At 35.2% G+C, this 24,237-nt stretch overlaps 1 protein-coding gene across 1 annotated transcript in view; it reads left to right on the forward strand.

The window, feature by feature from the left end:
- CFAP47 (cilia and flagella associated protein 47) overlaps positions 1–24,237 on the forward strand; it is a gene marked incomplete at its 3' end in the record, with an annotated part of 64,411 nt that overhangs the window by 1,310 nt on the left and 38,864 nt on the right. Inside the window, exons 2-20 of the mRNA XM_039729334.1 lie at positions 1–36; positions 3,543–3,694; positions 5,922–6,037; positions 8,167–8,305; positions 9,458–9,686; positions 10,187–10,341; positions 11,094–11,233; positions 11,821–12,056; positions 12,715–12,907; positions 14,923–15,136; positions 15,513–15,665; positions 16,329–16,518; positions 16,623–16,719; positions 17,955–18,171; positions 18,836–19,080; positions 20,023–20,153; positions 21,252–21,374; positions 22,769–22,900; positions 24,146–24,223. The exon at positions 1–36 is cut by the window's left edge and continues 9 nt beyond it. Coding sequence (XP_039585268.1) covers positions 1–36; positions 3,543–3,694; positions 5,922–6,037; positions 8,167–8,305; positions 9,458–9,686; positions 10,187–10,341; positions 11,094–11,233; positions 11,821–12,056; positions 12,715–12,907; positions 14,923–15,136; positions 15,513–15,665; positions 16,329–16,518; positions 16,623–16,719; positions 17,955–18,171; positions 18,836–19,080; positions 20,023–20,153; positions 21,252–21,374; positions 22,769–22,900; positions 24,146–24,223 — 2,976 coding nt within the window. The remainder of the gene's footprint in view (positions 37–3,542; positions 3,695–5,921; positions 6,038–8,166; positions 8,306–9,457; positions 9,687–10,186; positions 10,342–11,093; positions 11,234–11,820; positions 12,057–12,714; positions 12,908–14,922; positions 15,137–15,512; positions 15,666–16,328; positions 16,519–16,622; positions 16,720–17,954; positions 18,172–18,835; positions 19,081–20,022; positions 20,154–21,251; positions 21,375–22,768; positions 22,901–24,145; positions 24,224–24,237) is intronic.

Raw genomic sequence — 24,237 nt, forward strand, 5'->3', positions numbered from 1 at the left:
TGCCACCTGCGGCTGCTGCCGCCACGCGAGCCGCAGGTGAGGGCCGGTGCCGGGGAGGCGGCGGGGCGTGCCGTGCCCGCGGCCGCGCTGCCTTGGCCTGGGGCTGCGCCTCCGGCCCGCGGGGACAGCGGCACAACGGAGAGAACCCTGAGCTTCCCGGTTCTCTCTTCTGCCGAGGCTGTGAGCAGTCTAGAGAGAGCTTCGTTCTGTCTTAAATGCATCGTTTCAGTAGAAATAAGCAGGCTTTCCTTACTACACCAGCCATTAACCGTTGGGCTTGTGAAATACCAAGCTGTGTTTCGTGTCAGGTACATACAGGCAACGTGTGTATCTGTGATTGTGATATGCGTGGAAACCGACCGTGGGACAGTTATAAAGACGAATTCTAATAAATAACTGAGGATGTAAAGCATGGAAGAAGCCTTTGAACCTATCCTTTGTTCGCAATTAACCATTATAAGTCTTAAGTTGATTTAGGAGCATTTAAATTAAAGCTTTAAGGTTGTTGCTGTTTGACAGGAACTTTCTGCTTGTAGCTAAGCCTTGAAGAGTTTTGCAATAATAACATTTTGAAGTGTAATTTTAGAATATTGCTTGTAGTAAGGATCTTTGAAACTATAGCTTTAGAATATATAAAAAGGAAACATGCTTATATCGACGCCTTAACAAAACAGTGAAAAGTAGCTTGAGAAAGGAAGATGAACATCAACTCAAGGATTGATAGTTTCGACCAAGGGAAGCTGGACATCATTGTTATGAGATTTATAGTCCTTGCAAATAAAAGGTGGACCCCCCACCATCTGGAGATACTCCTTTCTGGGATACATCTGAGAAAAACTAAATCGCAATAGTGTATAGAATCGTGACATAAAAATTGGGAATGGAAACTGCTGAGAAAGCTTATGAGTACCCCTATAAATACCTGTAAGCATCAACTATTGGTGTGCAGTTGGAGGGAAAATTTCCCCCACTGTACCCAGTGCTGTATTGCTCATACTTTACCATATCAATTAATAAATTGAATGCTGCTTTAATATTGGCCTAGTCAAGCTTCTCATTTATAACACTGATGACGCTGGAGGTCTTCATTGGTGTGCAGTTGGAGGGAAAATTTCCCCCACTGTACCCAGTGCTGTATTGCTCATACTTTACCATATCAATTAATAAATTGAATGCTGCTTTAATATTGGCCTAGTCAAGCTTCTAATTTATAACATTGATGATGCTGGTGGTCTTTTCCAGGCTTAGAGGTTCTGTGATCAAGTCCCTTGTTGGCAGCAAATCCTGCTTTGCGCACTCCAGAATTCATCTGGCAAGAAGCCCACAAATTCCTCATAACTTCAGGGAACATTCTGTAAAAATGGGTCACTTTGCTGTGCTGTGAACACCAAATCTGGGAAGTGACTGCTCTCTTACCTAATTTCTAAGTTGTATACTTTTAACTTTCTTGGACTGGAATAGTCCCTTTGTGGTGCTTGCTTGCTGAGAGCTTTCTTAGAAAAGAGGAGGTTTAGGCTTTCTCAGAAAAGAGGTTTAAGCTTTCTCAGAAAAGAGGACATTTGCAATCTTTTCTCAAGATAGTATGATTGCTATTAATAACATCTGATAAGTTCTGGAAACATCATTGCATTGCCAGGCTTTTTAAAGGCAAATGCATCTCTACAATTCTAACCAGTTGAGCCCTTGTAACCTATGTGGCAGCAAAAGCCTGCTATGGTTAGTGGTTTCTTGTTTGTAAATTATGCCAAAATTCACATAAAAAGGTTGGGTTGAACTGTCATCAGGGGTTGAAGAGAATCTGATGTTGCTTTTTGCTCATAGCAGCTTGTACTATGAATTATTCGGGATAGTCATCAATCTGAGTTTCAGACAATTGAAGTACCTTGAGTAATTTCACTATCTGAGTAGTGAGCCTTTCTTTTTGAGGGCAAGAGTACCAGCTTGATTCTTATTAAACTGTAGCTGGAGACTACAGTTTAATAAGAATGAGCTGGAAATTGTTGAGAGTGCTTGATTTGGTAGGGCTGTGCTTATTCTGTTTTGTTACCTTTCATCAGCCTTATCAATTTTTCATATGCTCCAGAAGCAGAAAGGCAGAGTCAGTTTTAGAAAAGAGAAAAGGTTACTAAATCATAGTTTCGTGGTGTTTCCCTCTGTGATTAACTCTTGCCTTTTGATGTGTATGTACACATGAGATGACCAAGATGACAGGTAGGGGACAAGATTCCACTTCACACTCTCAGTTCCAGAAAGGTCTGTTGTGTTGCCCCTTCTCATTCCCAGACCTTGTGCTGCTGTCTGTAATTAAAAGGCTCTGAAGTGTATGACTCCTGAAATACATTCTGGTGCATTACATGCATAGAGTAATAATGAAAATAACATTTTTTCACTGAAAATAACCTTTTTTCAGCTGTCATAGTGCATGGCCAAGAAATGCCTTCCAAGGAATAAAGCTCTCAAGCAGTTTTCCATAGGCTTCATGTTCCTAGAATAAAACATTTATTTTGCCTTGTTTAAAATGAATATGCTTGGATGTTTAATTCTTTGTAGAGAACAGATAGTTTCTACACACCTCAGAATTAAAACATGGCTACTTTTTCAATATCAAGCCCATAATCATGATGTGCGTGACATAAATTTCCTTTAGCTGAGTATTTATACTGCTATGTGGATTCTAAAGGAATAGAAGGAGATCCTCTGGCATCAGAAACAGCAAGTAGTAAATTTTATTTGCATATTCAAAACATAAACTAGAACAGAACTTAGAGAATCCTGGGAAGACTGTCTTTCAGAAATAAAACTTAAACTTGACATAAAGAGCAGAAACCCACTGTACTGTGAATTTTAAGGAGATTGAACCACCAGAGGAGCTGTAGATTTACTTTGAGTCTTTCCTAGGAATGTGGGAAATGCTGGTTTTCCCTCTGTGTGCTAGTGGGTTACTTGTTTCTTCTGTTCAAGGAAAGGTGTGGGAGGTGTTTAATTTAAACAGATGCTCTCTAACAAGTCCAGTATAATTTTTTTGAGAGAGGAAAGAGTGCTTTCCATCCTTCTGGATTTTTTCTCTTTCATTTGACTCGCAACACTGGAGGTGCCTTGGGCTTTTCAAGCAGATTTTCGATGAGCAGTGAGACTTTCTGTTGATGTCAGTCAACAGGAAACTCTTGCCTGTCCCCTTTTGTTGCTGCTTTGAACTGAGACTTAATTCTTATTATTTTCTTGGGTGCTAAAAATATTTTTCACTGAGTAGTAGGTAATTTAATTTTGTGTTGCTTCAGAAGGATTTTTTGCAACAGTAGGAAAAGCTGTATCTCTCTTGGAAAGACTAGAAAATTTTGCTAATTCATTCTTTTTCTTTTCCTGTAAAAAGTCTGAACAATAAATAGGGAGCTGAAATTATAAAATTAGTTCTTGGTAAATTTTAAATGCATATAAGTTCATGGTAAATTTTAAATCAATCTTTGTATTCTTCTGAAAATGTATATCGTTAATCTGAAAATGTGTAACAATGCAAAACACTTTTTTTTTTTTTTAAATTGCAGTTTAAATTGATTGTGGAAAATCCAGAAAAACCCATTGCATCTGGACTTCACCTTAAAGCTGTTGTCGAATACACTCCCCAGAGTGCAGAAGATCTTCAGGATAAACTAACTCTTTTAGTAGATGATGACATAGTTCATATCCCCGTTCTTGGGTATGATATTCAAAAGTTCATATGCTGCTGTTAATATTTGCAGTTTAAACTTGTGGAAAGTTTACTTCTGCATGCCAGTTATGGCTTTGTAAATAGTCTGTCAATTGCATGGAAAACAAACAGTAAGTTTTCTTACAAAAGTAAGATTTTTTTTTTTTCATGGGGAAGAAATTAATTGGGGTGATATCCCTCTAAAATCATAGAGAGTCTGGATTTTTAGTTTTTTCTTATTCGAACTTTTTAATGATAATTTTGAATGCTGTATTACTAGACAAGTCAACAACTACTCTTAATGTCTTCTGTTCATACTGAATCACTGATATAGAAGATTTTACAGTAATTGTTCATAACAGTTGCAAATCTGGATTATAATGAAACATATCTTGCCTAATTCTAAAAATACGGTGCATGGTTTAGAGCAATGTCACTTGTTCAAGGATTTTTGAAAATTTTTATCAGACTAGTATTGTGCAGGTAAAGCCATTTAGGATGATAATGGTACTGGTAGCTCTTTTCTGGAAAGGATTTGCAATATATTAAAAGTATTTCACATCCTTGTGTTTAAATGTCTTTTGCAGAGGAAATGTTGACAGGCTTTAATAATGGTTTTTTTTTTGTGTGTTTTTGGAAAAACAAGTTACTTTATGATTGTTTTTAATCAGTGTTTTCCAAAGTGTCTTTTGTGTCATGCAAAAGGAGTAAATTCCAGCTTCATGAAAAAACCCCAACCAGCAAACCAAAGCAAAAAAATAAACCTCACACTGTATTAAAACACTAACCCCAAACCTTTTAACTTGACTACCTCCTTTTTGTAGGTCTGTATCTATTAGAAAATCTCTTTGCATTTAGAATGTATGCTTATTTCTGTCCACTTGGGGAAGGAGATACTTGTATCTTGAGAGGAGAAATGCTTCTGTTTCATTCTTCCAATAAAGCTTCTTGTAAGAATGTCTGGATACTTGGAAAGTAAATTTTTTGCAATTGTTTTGAGGGTACTCTAGCTTTGGTAGCTGATTCCTATTTTTTTTTTTTTGCTACATCCTGTTGGTCAAACATCATGTCTTTCAAGAATTTACTGAACTATTTTTTTACGTTACAATTAATTATCAAAGAGAATTAAAAAGTGTATTGGAACTCTTGAAAGCAAATTTATGGTATTTCTTGATTAATTTTTTTCTCTGTCCCTTCCTTCACCCTCCCCTCCCCTTTATGCAATGGAGCATTTGGGCAGGATCTACCTTGCTTGACCAAGTATATTTATTTTTCTGCTCCATTATTTCTTCTGTACCATGTTGTGACACTGATCAGGAGATGGAATTGTTCCTGCAAGTTCCTTTTTGTGGCTAAGAGGAGATAGACTGCTGTGCCGATATAAAATTCCAATTGATTTGAAACACAATTTATGTGAGATCACAGGTGTCATTGTATTAAAAATTGGAGTCTTTAAAATAGAAGTTTCCTGAGGCATGATCTTTCCATTATGGCTGAAAAGTACCCAATACAGTGATGTCATCTCACTGGCTGAGGTTCTTAAATAAATGATAGAAGTAGCTCATGGCTTGTGTCATTACCCACTTCTGTCTGTTGTTGGAGTCACATAAAGTATGTATCAAACACAAAACTGTAAACTGAAATTACTTCAAATAAATGATAGAAGTAGCTCATGGCTTGTGTCATTACCCACTTCTGTCTTTGTTGGAGTCACATAAAGTATGTATCAAGCACAAAACTGTAAACTGGAATTACTTGTCTGCTTTTACTTCAGCCAAGTCATGATGAATTGTAGTGAATTATTTGGTCTTATTTTGTGTTGCAACTAAGAATAGTTTTACATAAAATACTGTAATAGTTTTACATAAAATACTGTATTAATACTGTAATATGTAAAACTATTTTACTAACTGTAAAATAGTTTTACATAAAATACTGAAGTATTGCAGTAATGAAGTATTTAAAATGAAATAGAAATGTGTGCATTCAATTTTAACTAATTGTTTAGATAGTTTATAGCTGTATTGTTTTAAAGTTAGAATACTGAGTCATTAAACAGGCTGATAGATAAGTACCTCTCTCTTAGATCTCCCCTGTGTATGCTGTAGAGCTGAATTGCCAAAACTTTGATTGGAGAACTAGAACTCTCTTCCACTGGAGTGCTTAATCAAATTTCTTTTAAAATCCAAAGGTATTTTCAAGTTCTGGGAAATACTATGTTGTCTTTTCTCTGCAGATTGGTTCCATACTGTGATCTGGAAGTAGAGTCAGAGGTTAATTTTGGTGACATGATTGCAAACAATAAACTAGTTACTAAAGAGATTATTATTTCTAACCGTGGAACAATTTCAGGTAAATATTTACTAAGCACTAAATCATAAAAATATTTTAATTTATTGGAAAAAGTAATTTTATGCAAGTTAACACTTCAGTGCCCAAGTAGCAATTAACTGGGATTTTGGTTTATAGAGATGGTGAGTACTGTAGCTGCAGGTGTTGTGCATGGCCCACTGTTTATGTATACGGTATTTATGTATACTGTTTATATATACAGTACTATATTTCCATTTAGGAAAGAAAAAATACTTTAGAATTTTGAAAATTTTATGAGTTCTCTACTTTTGAGTCCCATTTGGAAGATGTAAAAATAATAGTTGCTCATTGCCTTAGTGTGGCCAGCATAGACAGCAGCAAATCACGTCTGCTCTTGCTTTGTGCTTCTGTGATCCCCAGACCTGTCTCTTGAATAAACAACTGCAAGTTCCCTGAACTTTCTGAGCTGAAGTCCTCTGTGATGGGAATTGAATTGCATTTGTTGCTAGAAGATAATGAGAAGCCTTTTATCTTGCTGCCATAGCTTTTGAAATCCTGCAGCTTTTACAACAAGCACATCCTTAAATTTCTGTCAGCTGCTATTCCAAGGAGAGTAAGAAACATGGACAAAGGAGTTTAAGAATGCTTATCTGATCCAAATAACCTGTTTGACAGCCTTTTGCACTGGACAAAGTTGCAGACACCTTTCTCCAGAGGCAGGGTAGCAAATATGCTGAGTTTCAAACAACAAATTTAAGGCGGTTAATTATTTTTGTTCCTCATTTGTACAGCTTGTTGTTACGTGAAAGACTATCTTTTTATTTGTCTTAGGCCAAAGTTGTGGGAAAATTTTCTCCCTAGGTTTTCATATGAAATACTGTACCAAGAGAAACTATATGATTACAGAAAGACAGAGTTGCAGTATTAAGAAAAAAAAAAAAGCAAATTTCTGTCTAGATGAAGAAGAATCTTTTCAGAAGCAAATATTTTAAGTTTTTTTTTTTTTCCATGAAGTACATGGAGAAATTATTGTGGGTGTTTTTCTTAGTTCATCTTAAAGATGTACCATGTTGTTTATATAATCAGGTCTTTTTCATATATGCTAACTTAGTACTCTGAGCAATTATCTAACTTAATACTCTGAGCAATTATGATTAGGTAAAGAAAATGAGATAACCTACAGTGTGTGTGTATATATATATATATATATACACACACACACACCTACAACTAAGTTGTAAGATATTTTTTTTTTCATATTGTATAGGGAACTGTTTCTAATTATAGACTCTGTTGCATGGTACATGCAGGCTGCATGGTGGAGTTTTATAGGATTGGATAAAAATTAGAAAGAAGATGATGGTTAGTAAAGGATGCCTTGGGGACAGACAAGGGAAGAGCAGCTGGATCTGTGTTTCTGTAAGCTCTGTAAATCATAACACAGCAGGTCACAGTAACAGGCAGCACATAAACTCTGTGAGCAGGAGGTGCTCTGTGCTGGCCTGAGACTCAAGGATTGCATTTCACATATGCAATGCCTTTCCAAGCACTGAAGTAGTCCTTTGGTCCTCATATCAGAGATTATCTTTTATATTAAATCAAAGAGTGCATTTTTTGTACATTTGAAACAATATCTTTGTTTATTATATAATGTCAGATAATGAATGTTGTTGGTTAACTACTGGATTTTTCACATTTTAAAAAATATTTGTATAACCTAGAAATATTAACTGTTCTGCAGTAACTTGTGTTGAGTGTGAACCGAATAATAGGAACTGTTGTTACCCTGCAGCATGCACTTAACTTTTTGGCAACTGTGGCTTCTTAGAGCTTTGTATAATTTGCAGATGTTATTTACAGTTACTTCATGATATAGTCACTTTTCTTTGGAATGTGAGTACCTTTCCTGGTGCTCAGGAAAGTACAGCTTAAAAAATGGAATTGAACATGTGGGTGTAATATTTAAAGAAATCCTGGAAATGATGATCTACTCTTCCTTAGAAATAGCTTGTGAAAAGGTTAAGTCTATGTTTCCTGTTTTCACAGGAAGATATACTGCTTGTGAACATTTGCATTATGTGTTTAATAATTTCAAGTGTGTAGTAGGAGCATATAAATCTACAGCTTTATATCATATAGCATTCTGTTGATTGCTCTGTTTTTTTTAGGTGTATTTAGAGTATCTTATGATGGGGTTGTCCTGTTTAACATAAGACCCATCAGAGGAGTCGTAAAGCCAAAATCTGTAAAGAAAATTAAAGTGGATGTCTGCACAGATGTACCCGGAGTCATCAAAGAAATGATGAAGTGAGTGTATGACTGAAGAAATACAGCTCTGTAAATTCTATTTTTGTCTGTTATTAGTTCTAATCTTTGCTATGAATGTTTATCTAAAAAATTAACTTCCTAAGTGTCAGTTGCTGTCTTTAATATTCCGTTTTATTAAATTAATTTGATTGTTACAGTATCTCCACAGGAAAGTGATGCATAAATTGTATACCTGGCTGTGTTAATAAAAATCTTTCATAATTTGTAATGATCTGGGATGTTTGCACATTTCTCAGAATAAAAATAACAAGGAGCTTTTACCTTTCTGCACATGTTGTGTTCCTTAATTTTCTTAGCTTCTGTAACTTCATGTTTTCTTTTGACTCTATATATTTCAGGAGCCTCAGAAACATTCTGGTGTTATTTGGAGTATCTTATTTTCACTGGAGGGGAATGTATTGGCAACACTGGAGATTGCTCTTAAATGCATATCTTATAGAATCCCAGAATCCCGGCATGGTTTGGCTTGGAAGGGAGTTTAAAATCCTGTATTTCCAACCCCTCTGCCATGGGCAGGGACTTTCCACCAGACCAGGTTGCTCAGAGCTCCATTCAGTCTGTCCCTGAACACTTCCAGTGGTGTGGAGTCCACAACCTCTCTGGGCAGTGTGGGAATACGGAGTGGTTGATTTCTTGGGTGTTTTGTTGATTTTGGAATCAAGATCAAGCTTCCAGGCAGGAATAGCTGCAGTTCTTTCATGCTTATTCAGATGAACAAGCTCCAGTTCCCTACATGAAAATTAGGTATTATATGCTAAAATTGGTATTTAGATAAAAAGACTTTGAGGGATAAGAGCAGTGTATGTTCTCTGTGGACACTGCCTGATTCTTTGCAGTTTTTACTCCTGTCATTTCAAATATTTAAAAAAAGTCAAAACCAAATCAAACCCAAAACTCTACTATGTAATGTGTGATTTTTCCTGATTTCCAGGTGATATTCCTGTTAGGGCATTGTCAAGGACATGCTCACTGGCCCTGCTCTCCCACTTAGTTTATCTATGCTTGTGATTTGAATGCTTGGATTGGGTAATTTTTTCTTTTTTGCACAGATTCTAATTCAAAACAAACCAAACTGATTATTTCTAACTCTTCTCTACATTACCTGTTGCTTCTTGCTGCTCTTACTGGCAGAGTGGAGTTGGAAAGTCGTGGCTGCACTGAAGTATGGATTAAAGGTGTTGTGGCTGAACAAGTTCTAAAAGTTCTTGGAGTGAATTGTGGAAAAGTACTGAAGTGCATTAACTTTGGACCTCTTTACTTTGGGACTTCAAAGACAGAAAAAATACATTTATACAATGAAAGCCCTGAGTGTATGGATTGGGTAGCAGTACTGGAAGACAGTGCCATTGGAGGAGAGATGGTAAGAAACTGCTCTAGTTCTTCTTTTAGCTGAAAACTTGTTTTCATTTCTGCTTTTGCATTTTTTATTTCGCAACATTCATCTTCTAGTATTGTTTACTATGTCATACTGTGTCCTGGTCAATAGTCTTCCTGAAAGCATCTGTCCAACCAACATGTTTTTTATTTCAGTTTAACCCTAGAAATGAGTTTTTCAATTATTGTTTACTAGGAGTTACCAAAATAAAATTTAAGTTCTAAGATATTAATAAACTGTGATTTCACTTGTTTTTCTCAGACAGTGAAATAATCTGAGAATTACATTTGAAAAAGAGAATTCAAGACATTGACATGAAATTGATTTAAAAATTGGTTAATTAGCCATGTGCTATGTAACTATGTGGTTACCATTTTCTGTGTTATTTGTTATATGTGAAAATGTGTGTGTAGGAATAAAAACAAACACAAAAGGGAAAGCAGAACAAGCTGAACATATTTTGATTTTTTTTTTTTTTTTTCTAGGGGACAGATCTTCAGGGGAGTACAGATGCTGTTTTACGTGACTTAAGTCTGCAAACTAAAGATGTAGATGTTTCCACCGTGATCTTGTGTGCTCCCAATCAAGGAACTTTGCAGCCTTATGAAAAATCTTTGATTACACTCTGCTTTAGTCCAGAGTGAGTGAGTGTTACCAATTAAATTCACACACACACACACACACACACACACACACACACACACAAATTGGTTGATCTACACTGTTTTGCAAGAGCTGTGTTAGAGAAAATTTTGAATTAATATGTCTGCAAATTATTTCTGAGTAACTTCTTATGTATTTATGTGTGTTAAGTTTCTTGTTGTGATTCTGCAAATAAGAAAGCAAAGCCTGAAGTGTTTATATGATTTTATTTTTTATAATACCCTAAGGGTGTCTTTGGACTAAGAATTGGTTAAAATAGTTTTGTGAGAATAAGAATTTTATTTGATTTTGCTGCATATTAAACATCAAGAGAGTGAAACATTTTGGAGAGGTGTCATCTCATAAAAAAAAAATCCAACCCAAAACTAAACATAAAGAAACATTTTTTCATAGATGAGGAAAAGAAAAATCAAATTCTCTCTTGTCATTTTCCCTTACTTAAATTCAATACAGGTGGTTATTATGCATATGATATTAGTTTAGAAAATTGTTGTAGACTGGAAAAGATATCAAATTACCAGTATAATAAGCACACAAATATTAATGAGCTTAAATTTGTTATTATTTGCATTTTCTGAAAGGAAGTATAAAGATAATTTGTTCAAGCTCTTACTGATGACAAAGAAGCCAGATGGGATGTTTAGGAATGTGTCTTGATTTTTTGTGGGCTGGGTTTGGACATTAATTTTTTTTTTACCATCTTTTAATTTGAGATTGTGACTCTTACAGAAAATTTGAAAGAGACTTTGAAGTGAATGAGGCATCACTGGTTCAAGATTATGTCCTGTTTGTAAGATTTGAAACTGCTGGGAAGAGAGGTGGCTGCATGAAGAACCTCAGTGGTGGTGCCACAGGAACGTGTACAACGAGTACGTTAGAAATGGATAGTCACCATCAGAAATGTATATAAAGATGATAAAACTGTATATCTTGACTTTTTAAGATTAAAAATATGAATTGTCTTAATAGTTTTATGGTAAACCTGCTTTGTTTGTTTGTTTATATCAACACAAATAAATAGACTTGCATCCTGAATGCTTCTGCACTAAAACCTCTTTGAACAGTCGGTAGAAAGGAGGGATTTATGTGTTTCATGGATGAACAACTATCACTTAATTATAAATTTTAATAATTATAAATGCAAATATTTGAAGGAAATAAAACAGCCCCAGTCATTTGCAAGTCACTAACACTTTTGTAATACCAGTTTTGTGCATTTTCAAGTCCATGTTTGTTCAGCCTCACCTTCCTTACTGAGGGAATGCATTATCTAACAGCTATTAGAAGTAAAGATCTCTGTGTTAGGTTTATAAAAACCGCATTATAAAACATACTGGTTTGTAGCATTATTTTGTTTTTGTGACTGTACAACTACAGCATGACTTTCCTGTTAGTGAGATAATGGGTGTCAGAGGGATTTTGTTTGTTTACTTGTTTTTGTGTTTGTCTAATGCAGGCAGTCATTCTCGTCATGTGGACTTGGCTTTGAAGGGTTCTGGGTTTCCTGTCATATTATCTTTTAAGCCAGGAACAGTAATTAATTTTGAGGACTGTTATTTGGGTGAACAAGCACAAGTTTTGTGCACAATGAAAAATGAATCCAAGTTTCTTCCAGTAACATTCAGATTCCGCAAGACTGCTCACTTCAATGTTTCTCCTGCAAGAGGAAAACTTAAAAAAAAATCTGAAAAGGTAACTCTCTCTTAGGTTATGTTACTGTGCAGATTATTTTACAGTGGTTAGCAGTAGAATTTCTTGAAAGTAAACCAGAGGAATTTGATTTCAGTAGCAATGGCTTTTAATATCAGCCATATACATTTTTTACAGTCTCTTAATGTTCTTTCTGTACTCCAGGAAGCAACAAATATTGTTTTTAATTAGGAAAAAAAGATTGCAGTACTAAGGAACTTTACAAGGGCTTTTCCTATCTATAATTATTTTTTATTTTAATGATTTGAGAAATTGATTTATATGCAAATATTTTCGAAGAATGCTTTTAATTTGTTTCAGTAAATCACAAATACTCAAGTAAGACAAATTTTTTTTTAATGGGAGAAACTTGGTGAACAGTAAGTCAAATATGGAAAAAAAATTTCCCAAACCAGTAAGTCAGGGCACAGGATTTCTCTCAGAAGTGAAAAAATGAGACTTTGTTGTGTTTTGATGTGTCACATTTTTATGTTACCTTATATTGCTAATTTTAATGTGCCTCTTGGCATATTCTGCAAGCCCTGTTTTGAAAATCTGTTTTAGAGGTAAGTGTGGAGAGAAGTGACTCAGGGACTCAATCATATAGAGAATTACACAAAATTTGACTCTTTATTGTCTCATAATGAGTTTTCTTTTCCAGGAAGTGAGGATTTCATTTTCTCCACATCAAATAGGAAAATTTGAGATGAAGCAAATTATTGATATCATTGGTACAGGAGTAGATAAAAATAATGTAGAGGTTTTGAAGACAAAACCCTTTCATCAAATATATTTGACCTTACTTGGTGTGTGCAAATCTAAACGAACAAGCATTGTATTCACGCTTAATCCTGGTAAGATGCTAAAAACCTAAGTGACAAGTGATAAAATGTTTTAAAAGCACATTTTTAGCGTTGTAAAAGTGATTTTTTAAACTATTTTTAGTTTGCTTGTTAAAAGTAATATCTCATTGGGACTGGAGGGAATACTCAGTTGTATGACATATGTCCCATAAGACTGCAAAACAAAGGCTAAAATGGTAGACTCTCCCATAATTGTGTCAAAAATGGTATCAAAAATTGAACTATTAAAGCATAAGTTTCATCATATGGTTATCTGAATTTATAAGGCTCAGTTTTTGCAAGTGATGCCACTGCACAGTGCTAAGATGTTTCAGGAGTAAATTGAGAGCTATGTAAGGCACAGGAAGAACTAGGAAAGATGACAGAATATTCTTCACTGATTCAAAGTTGTTGCTGCCAATGAATTTGCCAGTTCATACAGCCTGCTACAGCTCCTGTGTCCACTGACTCTTCCCATCCCATGAAGCCTGTGCCAGCATGAAGAGTTTTTCAGGATATCCAGTAATTAGTTTATGATTTGTTCTTTGTTCCAAATGTTTTCCACAAACAACCACTTTGCAGTAGATTTGATTAAGCTGTTACTGGATTATAAACCTGTCATGGCAAACATGATTTTTTCTAACATCAAATGTGCTGCAGATTCTGCAGCACCAGTGCAATCTTCTAACCTGTGCACTGGTGCACGTGGGGCTGTGTGTAGATCAGGAGGGGAACTTGAATTCCCTTTACCTGCTGCCAGCTTGAGATGTACTCCCTAATGAGAAACAGGAAGGCAATACCCATTTTTTCCATTGTGGGGGAGTAAAAAGTGAAAGTTATTGGAAAGTCATGGTAAAATGCTGTTCTGCCTACAAGCACTGGAAAGGTTGATAAACCAGTGGGCTACTGGTTTTATTTCTGCTACTTTCAGGAAAGTATTTCCAATCCATGGCTATCCACCATGGTTTGATGAGAAACTGGTTTGGCAATCTCTTTGTTTTATTTTTGAGATCCTTTAGTTTTCCTCCTTCAGAAACCCAATTAGAAGTAGTGGGCTTTTTGCATCAAAGATTTTATGTAGTATTCAAGCTTTTAAGGCTTTCTACATGTTCTTGTCTACCATTTGCTCTATTAATGTCCTGTTCTGGTCCCATTTGCAGGTTTATAAAAACTTTACGTGGGATCTCTGCTTTTTGCTTTTAAGCTTCATTGAAGTGTAGAGGAAAAATGGTTTTTGGTTTTTTTTAGATTCTTTTCTAGATGGTTCTGTATCTTCCTGTTACCTTCTCCCAGTGTCTGTGGATGAGTATGTGTAGTTGTGTCTCTGTATTCAGGTGAAGGCAGGGGAGAGACTGGAATGAAGCTTCTTGCAAACTGTACCTTTGTGGCCACTGAAAGTTTTAATCACTCTTGACTTAGAAGATGGAAAGTAGTTTTTGATTTTTTTTGTTGGTGAATTAAAGTAAGGCTAAAGTGGGTTAAAAATTATGTTTAATGATAATTTTTTTTTTTTTTTGCAGGTGAGGGAGGAAAGGGCAGTTGAAATTTGACCTTATTTCTGCCATAGTTTTCTCTTTAATGTCCATGTATATGTGCTTTTCTAAAGCTAGAGTGAAAAAGATCTGAGCTGTCTTTTTTGTAGTTCTAGCTTGGAAGGTTTTGTCAAAATTCATGCCTCTGTTTGCAGCCCTTAAGGCAAGCTTTGGGACACTGTGATTTGTGTTGTGACAGGCAGCTCTGAGTGTCTGATGATGTGTCTGTGCAAGACATAGCATCACAGATGGACACAGTGGTTTGAGCTCTGGTGTTTGTTTCTGTGACCCAGGCCAAGGCAAGCAGTTGGCTCTTGGTATGATGTGAATTGTGAATGGCTTCTTCTCTCTTGTCTGAGAAAAACACTATGGGATGGGCGACTAACTGTTGTGCTGCTGGGTAGACCATTGTAAATTTAATATATTTTCTAAGACTTTGAATTTTGTTTAGAAAATATTAGTTAAAGTTTGTTTTTTTTTTTTTTTAATTTTAAGGTCTAACACCTTTGATTTCCAATGCAACTGGACAGTTTGTAGCTCGTGGCACAGGACAGCCCAGTGATACAGCACCTGTGGCAATCCTTAAATCAACCCAAACACAAATCCATACTCACCGGCAAAACAGGAATTGTGAGGATGATGCACTTATAGCTTTTCCTAATGATCGTGCAGCCAGCCTTAGACCTAGTGAATGGAATAAAAAGTACAGGTAAAAATTATATGAATCTAATATTTAAACCCACACATTGATATATATATTATAGTGGATCAAGACTGGTTACTCATATGACAGTTTGCTGTTCTTTTTTCAGGCTGAAAGTACTTTAAAATTCATTGCATTCTGGAGTCTCTTGCACATAAATTTATTGAGTTTTCTTATGTGAAACTACAAATGTAGCTATTACACTTGCAATATTTCATTTTTATGGCTGCCTTTACAAATTCAAATATTAATAATCAGCTGGGATAAAAAGAATGTTTGAAATGAAATATATATATATCAAAATCAATTATGTTTTCATTTTAACAAGACCCAGTATCATTATACATGTATAATGAAACTACAATTCTCTTTAAATATTTAGGACTATTTTCACAAAGACTGAGAGATATAATTATGTAGACCCAGAATTTGCTTATACTGACTCTGAACGACAGTCAAGAGAAGGAAGGAGGAAAAATTATGTACACTTCATTTCCCATTTAAGACAGCGTCGTTTAGAGAAAGAGGCTGCTAGGTAAGACTTGGTTTAAAGGGTAAATAAATACTTCAGGCTCGTACACAAAATATGTGAATATAGATGCAGAATTAACTTCATGGCACTGATCATATACCTAAATTTGTCCCATGCCAATATGTTTATGATCTTGGGACTTTCATTTATAATGCATTCAAAAGCTGTTTGTTTCAAGTATTTAGACACATAGAGATCACTTTCTGGGTGAAATGCAGGGATAGAGGCTAGGCACTTGAAATTAAGCTAAAAGTGAATGTAAATTAAAGTGTCAAGTTTTGAGAATACTTAGTTATGGTTAATAGGAAAAAAACATAACGTTGATTGTTTTGGATTCTCTTTATATAATAAATATGTATTTCCAACTAGGATTTCTAGCTTATCCCAAGTGACAGATTTAATATGTGAATTATTATATATTCTGTGCACTGAAGCAGATGGAATCCTTTAATCTGACTGGTCCTCTAGATTTATCTTACAGTAAAAACCAAAATTATAGAAGCATTTTAAAGGTATTTTTTGTGCTTGAGGGTTTTTTAAATAATGAAATATTCCTACTTAAAATATGATTTGTTTTGTTTAAAAATATTAAATAATTTGATGTGTAGATCATGAAATGCTCAAATGTTTAGATTTCCACATTCTTTTTTTTTTCCTTCCCTCTAGGCAGTTTTTTATTTATAACAATCCTGTGAGCATAGGCATTAAACCAGCTAAAGGTCTTAAGTCACCAAACCTCTCAATAACAGATTTTCCCATGGAGAAGCCACAGCCCGAAACGCGTCCTTTAGATGACAATTGCATGTTAACTAGTCGAAAATTGGCAGCAATTGTTTCTAAATCTACAAACCAAGGAGTAAGTTAAATAGTTGAGTAGTATGTGGGCATAATGTTCTTACCATATAAGAAATCATAAGAATTTTGATCCTGCTCTGAGGAAGTGTCTTGTGCTTATCACAGGTTTGGAGCTGGCTTAGTCCTATGCCATCTTCTGACCAGGAGAAGGAAGATTGTAGTCTAACTTTGACACACAAACAGCTTCATCAAATATTCATTGGTAAGATTTTTATGGTAAGATTTTTAATTTGGTTGCTAAATGCATATAGTTGTTATAAAAGCACTTATGTATACTAACATGTTTTATGATTATAGCTGTTCATCCTAAACAGAAAACAGTTTAATTTGGTAGGCAGCTTGAGACCTACAGTAGTATTTCACTAAAGATTTGTAATTCTCAGCAAATATTGAGATATGATTAGGTATGAGCGTGTAAAAGAAGAGTTTCCTTTGAAGTCTGCTCATATCACAACCTCTTACAGAGAAATCACCACAGCATTGTGTGAGAGTTGCTCATCCCCTTAGGTCTTGTTAGTGGGTAGTACCTGGACCAGCATTAATATCAGCAAGGTTCATGGAAGTGCTCAGAATATTTCTGGGAATTAACAGTGAAGATTGATGCACCCAAAACCTAAAACTTCAGGATTCTCCATCAAAAGAATTTCAGGATAATGTTCTGTGATGGGGAGTCACACCTTCTAAAACTTCTTAGTGACTTATTAACAGCACTTGTTACTGTTTCAGGTCTATTTTTAGTCAGCTTTTTTCCAGTAAATTCTTTTTGCAGCATAAAAGAGAATTTTCAGTACTTCCTGGGCTTTTTAAAATTTTCAGTCAAGCCAAAACTTGAATAGTGTAACTGTGTGAACTGATACATTTGGGGAAAGGAAGAGCAAGATAAACATCAAAATACAAAAAGTACTAAGAGGTTTGATTGGTGCCATGAGCACTCAAGTTAATAGACCAGCCTAAAAACTGGTGATAGCAGTAAACTAGGTGAAGTAATTCTGTGACCATCACAGGACGTGAATTATCAAATCACATGGTTGCACATCAGGAAGCAAACCAACCTGTTGCATACATAAACTTTCAGTGAATTGGTGAAAATTTGTCCTTTTAAATAGCTGCTTAACAAAAAGAAGTATCTGTGGTTATTAATAACCCTGTTAGTAGTGAGCACATTGATTTCCTTTTTTGCCAGTTGACTAAAGCAAGCACAATTAAAAATTAAATGCTGCTGGCTTTTGATTCGTACTGCTGAAAACACTCAGAGAACATTGATGATATTTGCTTCCACATTTCAGTGATAATTTGTTCCACCACAGGATTTTTGTAGCTGACTAAATTTGTAATTTGAAAGACTATAACATTTGGTCATAGTATTTAAGTAGTTATTTTTCCTTCCATTAGCTTTTACCTTTTAATGTTGAGGATCATATTTCTTATATAATTCAGGTCCTTCTACTATAGATTTTGGTGATGTTTGTGTGTATTCTACAACAACCAAAGAACTGCACATTATCAATAACTTGTCAGTTCATATTTGGATACAAATTGAGATTGAAGTTGCAGAATTGCAGGAGACATCTCCATTGTCTCAGGTGGTGCCTCCTCTGACAAAAACTCATATTCCAGTTGTGTTTGAGACAGTTAATGCTGGAATGTTTAAAAGGTAAGCCTTTTCATATTTGTCTTGATTTACACATTTTCTTGGCAGTAGTAAGTTTCTCTTTAAAATATCACCTGGCTGATTTTAAAGTGTAGTCATGATAATTCTTAATGGTGTACATTCTTCTATGGTGACGTTTCAATAATCAATGCAGTTTTATGTCGCAAATTTTTCCTAGTACAATACTGTTTCTTGTTTTTGATTTTGCACCACCAACAAAAATCTGTCCTGTGAAAAGCCTTATATAGCTAGAGGTGCAGCAGGGAAAAAATGTTTGTTGTTATGTTGTATTTGATAAGAGAAATTTTTGTGGAAAATACTGTTCTCTTTCCAACCTAGAATTCCATCACTTGCATCAATGCTCAGGTCTTTTGATGCAGATCATGGGAAAATGTATTAAAAAACTGTTCTCTAGCTTGCTGGTATGAACTCTGTGTTTTCTAATGTTAAAACAACTGTGTGAGGCTGATCATTCTTGAGAATGATCTTCACTTCTGACATGATTTAAGTAGTATGCAAAACAATTCAAAACTTTTTTCACTCTTGTATTCACACTCAATTGTTAAGTATTTTCTTGTTAGTGGCTATATTTCAGATAAATTTTACTCTGTCTGTAAGAGAACAAATGCATTAAAATATTGAGAGATAAATATTTTTTGTGTTACAGCTGTTTCAGTTACAAGATAAACAACCAACACATTGGACATGTGCTGGTAGCTGCACATGCAATGCCTATTGAACTTCAGCTGTCTAGAAGGGAACTGGTTTTGACTCCTGTTTCTGGCTGCCTAGCAGGGACAGAGTTTAGAAGAACTGTCAGGGTGTGCAACCCCAGAAACCATCCTGCTGGCTTTACTTGGAGACCTGTAACTGGAGATAGAAAATCTGCATTTACTATAAAGCCAACCAGAGGTATGCTATGCAAATACAGTGTGTGTATGCATCTTATATGTCAACAGTATTAAATAAGACTAACATTTAGCTGATGCTATAAACTATATTTTTAGATTTCTGTCAATATCAGTGTGTCCCAAAAGCAGTATCAGATCACAGCTTAGCACCACAGCAGCATTCTCTATGTAAACCCTGCCCTGAATGCACACTCAGTCCAGCTCTCTGCTTCCATGCCCAGCCAGCACTGCTTGTGTAAACATTTTTCTCAGCACAGATTGCTGACATTTCAAGAGTGGGGCAGCAACATCATACAGCTCATCAGGATAGGAAATTTTCCAAAAGCACTGAATGAAGCTGCTAAAAAGGTTGATGAAGGTTGAATAACATAAATGGAATTCAGTCTGGAATTAGTCTGCATTTGCATCATGGATCAGTATTTGTTAGATGTGTGTATAGCTTTTACCTTCTTCTCTTTGAAAAATAACACTCCGTAGTGATATGCTGGAGCTCCATTATTAAAAAACAAACTGCTAACTGTATTGGATTTGGTATGCTCTGATTCTTGAGAAAAGATATTTCTGCTAGTACAACTTCAGACTCAGTTGCAAGCAAAAAAGTGTATATGATCTTTCCCCAAGCTGCTATTCTGCAGGAAAGATAGTCTGTTATTTTATTTTTCTTTTCAGTGTTGACTGTTAGAGTAATTAATGCCTAAAAATACCAGTAAACTCTGAGTGTTTTACTGCAGGATAGTAATAAATAGATTATGCAATGCTCATGACAATCCAAGACCTAATTTTACTTAATTCATCAGGCTGTTCATCACCTAAGAAATGTAGGCTTACATTCAGTAATAGGTCATTTCACTTTTATTTGCCTATGTTATTTCTAATTATACAATGCAATTTGACTGTTGTCCATGTGTATGCTATAACATCTGAATTATGTACATATATTTAGGGTATGTGGAAGCCTATAGTGAGTTGGAGTGTGAAGTTGTTTGGCATCCAGGGTTCAACAGTCCAGAAACAGGACAATTCACCTTGTCTGTGCGCAAAGGAAATTCAATTAACTTGAAATGTTTTGCAAAGGTAACAATTCATGTGACAGCATTAGAGAAGGAAAATGTGTAGATTTCTTTAAATAAATAATACCTTAAAATATTTCTATTATAATCTGGTTTTTATTAGCATATTTTAATTTCATATAGCTTTTACTTAACATGTTTAACGAAAGAGTATGCTCCATAGACATGATGGAGATGGCAAGGCAAAGACAATTTACCTTTTCCTTGCTTTTGATGATGTTCTTCCTTTGGCATCACAGCTTAGTGGTCCTTATATATTATGGACTAGTTATTGTGCTTGCCTAGTTTGACTAAACAAATGTTGAGAGATGATACAACAGGTTTTTATATATATATTATTTATTAAAGGAATAAATATCTAGGTGTGCATGGGAAGGTCTGTTTCAGAGTTTCAAGTAAACAACAGACTCTTAATTTAATTTTGTGTGGTTATTTGAACATAGTATTTGAGAAGCAGTTCTGGGTAGTCTTCTAAACAGTGACATTTGGCTTTGGTTAGCTATTTGTTGTCTTTCATGGCATACCAGGAAGTATGAAGAAGAAATAGTTGGGGTTTTTTCCCACTCTATTCTACTGGCTACATGTTCTAGAACTTTTACTGGGAGCCAAGAAAACTTTTCACTTTCTTTTGATGAGCCTGTTTTCGTTTTTGTTTTTTTTTTCCCCAGTAGCTGTTTTTCTTTTCTTCCTCTTCTTTTGAAGTCTTGGAAGTTTGCCATGTGTAAACCAGGATTTGTGTAAATTAGAATATTTACAATTCTACTGCTATTAATATTTCTGAAATATCTTGTCCTGATCACACATTTGGAATTTATGAAGTTTTTACTGTTAAATGAAAATATTTTTATTTGTCTTGAAATTAGTCCAGAAATATCTGTAGGGTTGGTTGAGTCTGTTCAATTTGAATCTAGATAAGTTTAGTACATTGAGCAAATCTTTTCTTACACTTAAGCTGTGTTTTCCTATTTGAATTCTTCCAATTTATGTATTTGCACAACTATATTAGCTCATTATGTGATAAAAAAATTAGGCTGAATTATTTATTGTACTTAGGAATATGTTATATGGTTTGCTTGTTTTTTCTGTCTCTTTTTTTTAATAGTTTGGTGCTACTAGAGTTCAGTTGGTGGCTCACAGTATATCCTTTGCTCACAGTCCAATTGGTTTCACTACTTGTAAGACCGCCACTATTCTAAACACAGGACACAACCATGCATACTTCCAAGTAAGAGAAAATTATTTCTAGCACACTTATTTCCTTGGGTTAGGTAGCAGAAGGGAGTTGAATTTACCAGATGATGTTATGGTTTTGTGTTTTCAGTTATTAAATATGCATCCATTAAGGTTTTTGTGACATTTTCTGGAGAAACAAGACTGATGTAAATAGAAATTCTGGCACTCTGTAAAATTTGCACTGATGAGTAAATGAGACAAAAGACAAGCAAAGTGGTGATGGCCTAAATGATTCTGGCAGTTTCCTGGGGCCAGGGTTGAGGGTAGAGTCCCATACAGGGGTACCCTATGGAAAAGCATTTATTGGATGTTCTCCTGCATTGAGAGACAGAGCAAACTGTCTGCTCATCCTGCCCTTGCTGCCCAGTCAGTGCATGCAGGACCCAGAGCAGTCACAGCACAGGGGGTGACTTTGCTAAACCAATATCTAGGGGGAAGAGGGGCTCTGCAATGAATTGAGGAAGGGATGAGATGGGTGCCAGAGTGGGTAAATACAATACACAAATTAGTAGGAAACCTACCTTCATTAATTTTGCTGATCACAGAATAATTGCTGCATTTAGTGAAGGAAAATAATTTTCATTAAAATCCTCAGAGTTTTTGTTACTTCATTATTACAGTACTGAAAAACATGTTTAATTTATTTTGATTTGTACCAGATTTCTCTTTTATCAGCTAAGCATTGAATAACAAGTTGTACCATAATGTTGGAGGCTGGGCCTGAAAGAATAAAATCAGCATAGCCAGTAACACAAACAAACATACCCAGCCTTTATAGTCTCCAGAATTACTCTTAAGCCAAGACTTATCTGCTTATCTTATCTTGGTCACTATCACTTGTGTAGATATCCTTTAAAAAGCTGTCTGTTAGGAGTGCATTAGAAGAGAAGAAATTCCTTTTTATCTTTTCTAACTGTGGGTAAACTGAGTATTTAATCAGTTTCTAATATTATCACTGAGCTGCACAGAATTGAGGTTCTGTGTCCCATCTTACTGTGAATGTCAAAAAAGGAGTGATGAATTTATTTGTCACTGAAAAAAAAATGTTTTGTAGAATATTTGGAAGACTTACTAGGTAACAAATCTTAATTTTGATAACTTACTGAAAACAGCAAAATACTCTGAACTCCGAGTTTCCAATTGGTAGCAAAAAATTATTTCATAGCAAAAACTGACAGCTATGTTTAGAAATAATCACTTTATTTTGTTTATTTGCATTTTTCCCCAAACTTCTAAGTCCAAGTTAGCATTATATGATGTGAAGGTTCTCCTTGTAAGAATATAAAAGCTTTAGGATAGATATATTGATATAAATAAAACAAAAACAACCAAAACAAATGAATGAAAACACCTTTTTCAGTATGTTTCTTGTTTGTGTTTGTGAAGGTTCTTGACTCCAGCCCAGTGCCTGGAATGAAAATCACACCCACTGAAGGAGTGATACCTGTGGGAGGCTTTGTTGATTTCAAAATCTCTTTCACTCCAAAGGCATGCATGGGTTTTGATAAAAAAGTGGAGGTATTTCAAAATGGGAAAAACTTTGGCTTTTGAGTGTTATTCTGTGTTTATATGTGTTATGTTCATGCATCTTTTGGATTGGCAGTGTTCTAATGCTTTTTAAGAATAAGGTTTTCTTGCAGCAGATCATTACTATCAGTAACCTATTCTATTTTTTTTTTGTCTCAGAAGTATCAAAGCAGCCTCTCAGTTTGAGCTGATTTATGCTATACCCCTGAAAAGCTGTTGGAAGTAATGGGTGATTGTTCTTTACGAGATAATGTAGACACACCTGCAGTTTCTGTAATCTATAGAGAGGCAAGATTGGAATACTCAAATGTTTTTAGTTTATTGACTTCTTTTTGTGTTTTTCTCAGAGATGGCTCTACTATTAGATTTACTTTGATAGTAGGTGCACAGTAAACAGGTAACATATTTTGTTTTCTGCATGCCTGGTTCCTGAGATAAGTAAGATTGGAAAAGAAAGATTCTATCAAGGGCCTGAATTTTGCTACCATTTCTGACTGATCCTGGATTCACCCTTGTCTGGGGCTGCATCATGCCTGTCAAATCTAGTATTCAGATATCTAGTATTATTTTTTCTATTTTTACAACAGATTTAATACTCCCCAGAACAATAGTGTTTACCTCGTACCAGCACCTCTGTCAAGCCACGTGTGTTGTGATACACATTCCAATCCTCACAGCTGCTGAACACAGATTTTTCCTGTTGGAAAAAAATACTCATTCTAGTAACACAATCTACTGTGATATTATTTTTTCTCCACAATTGGGGAAGACTGGTCACTGGTCTTTCTTACAGCTTTGTACTGTGGGTGGCTTTTTTCTTTTTTTTTTTTTTTTTCCTTTTTTTTTTTTTTGGTGTAGGTTTTTTCCTTTTTTTTCTGGATTTTTAGTTAACAACTATATTTATCTAGCTATACTGTCCCAGATGTGGTATACCACAAAGGCATGATTTGAAGCCACACGTCACTAGAATCTGTGTGTATATGTTCTAGAAAATGAAGGCATTTACTTTATCTCTTCCTATTTCTGAAGCAAAAAAAGCATTATATTATAGGGGCAGAGTTACTTTCATATTTTCAGTGCAATTTATACTCATTCTCTCTGCTCTCTATATCTGTGGGGTAGGAATGGGTTGGGTTTTTTTGTGTTAAACTTTTTTCATGTAATTATGAGAGATTTGGTGAGATAGTTATGTTAAAATGACCTTTTTCACAGTCCTCGTGTTGTCCCTTCACTTAGGTAGCAGTGAGGAATGCAGCAGAACTCATGCTTAGGATCAGTGGATTTTCAGAGATCACTGAAATAGGCATTGATGTGGTAAGTGTGAAGAA

This window comes from Passer montanus, unplaced genomic scaffold, assembly GCF_014805655.1.
Source record: "Passer montanus isolate IOZ18808 unplaced genomic scaffold, ASM1480565v1 scaffold69, whole genome shotgun sequence".
Taxonomy (NCBI): Eukaryota; Metazoa; Chordata; class Aves; order Passeriformes; family Passeridae; genus Passer; species Passer montanus.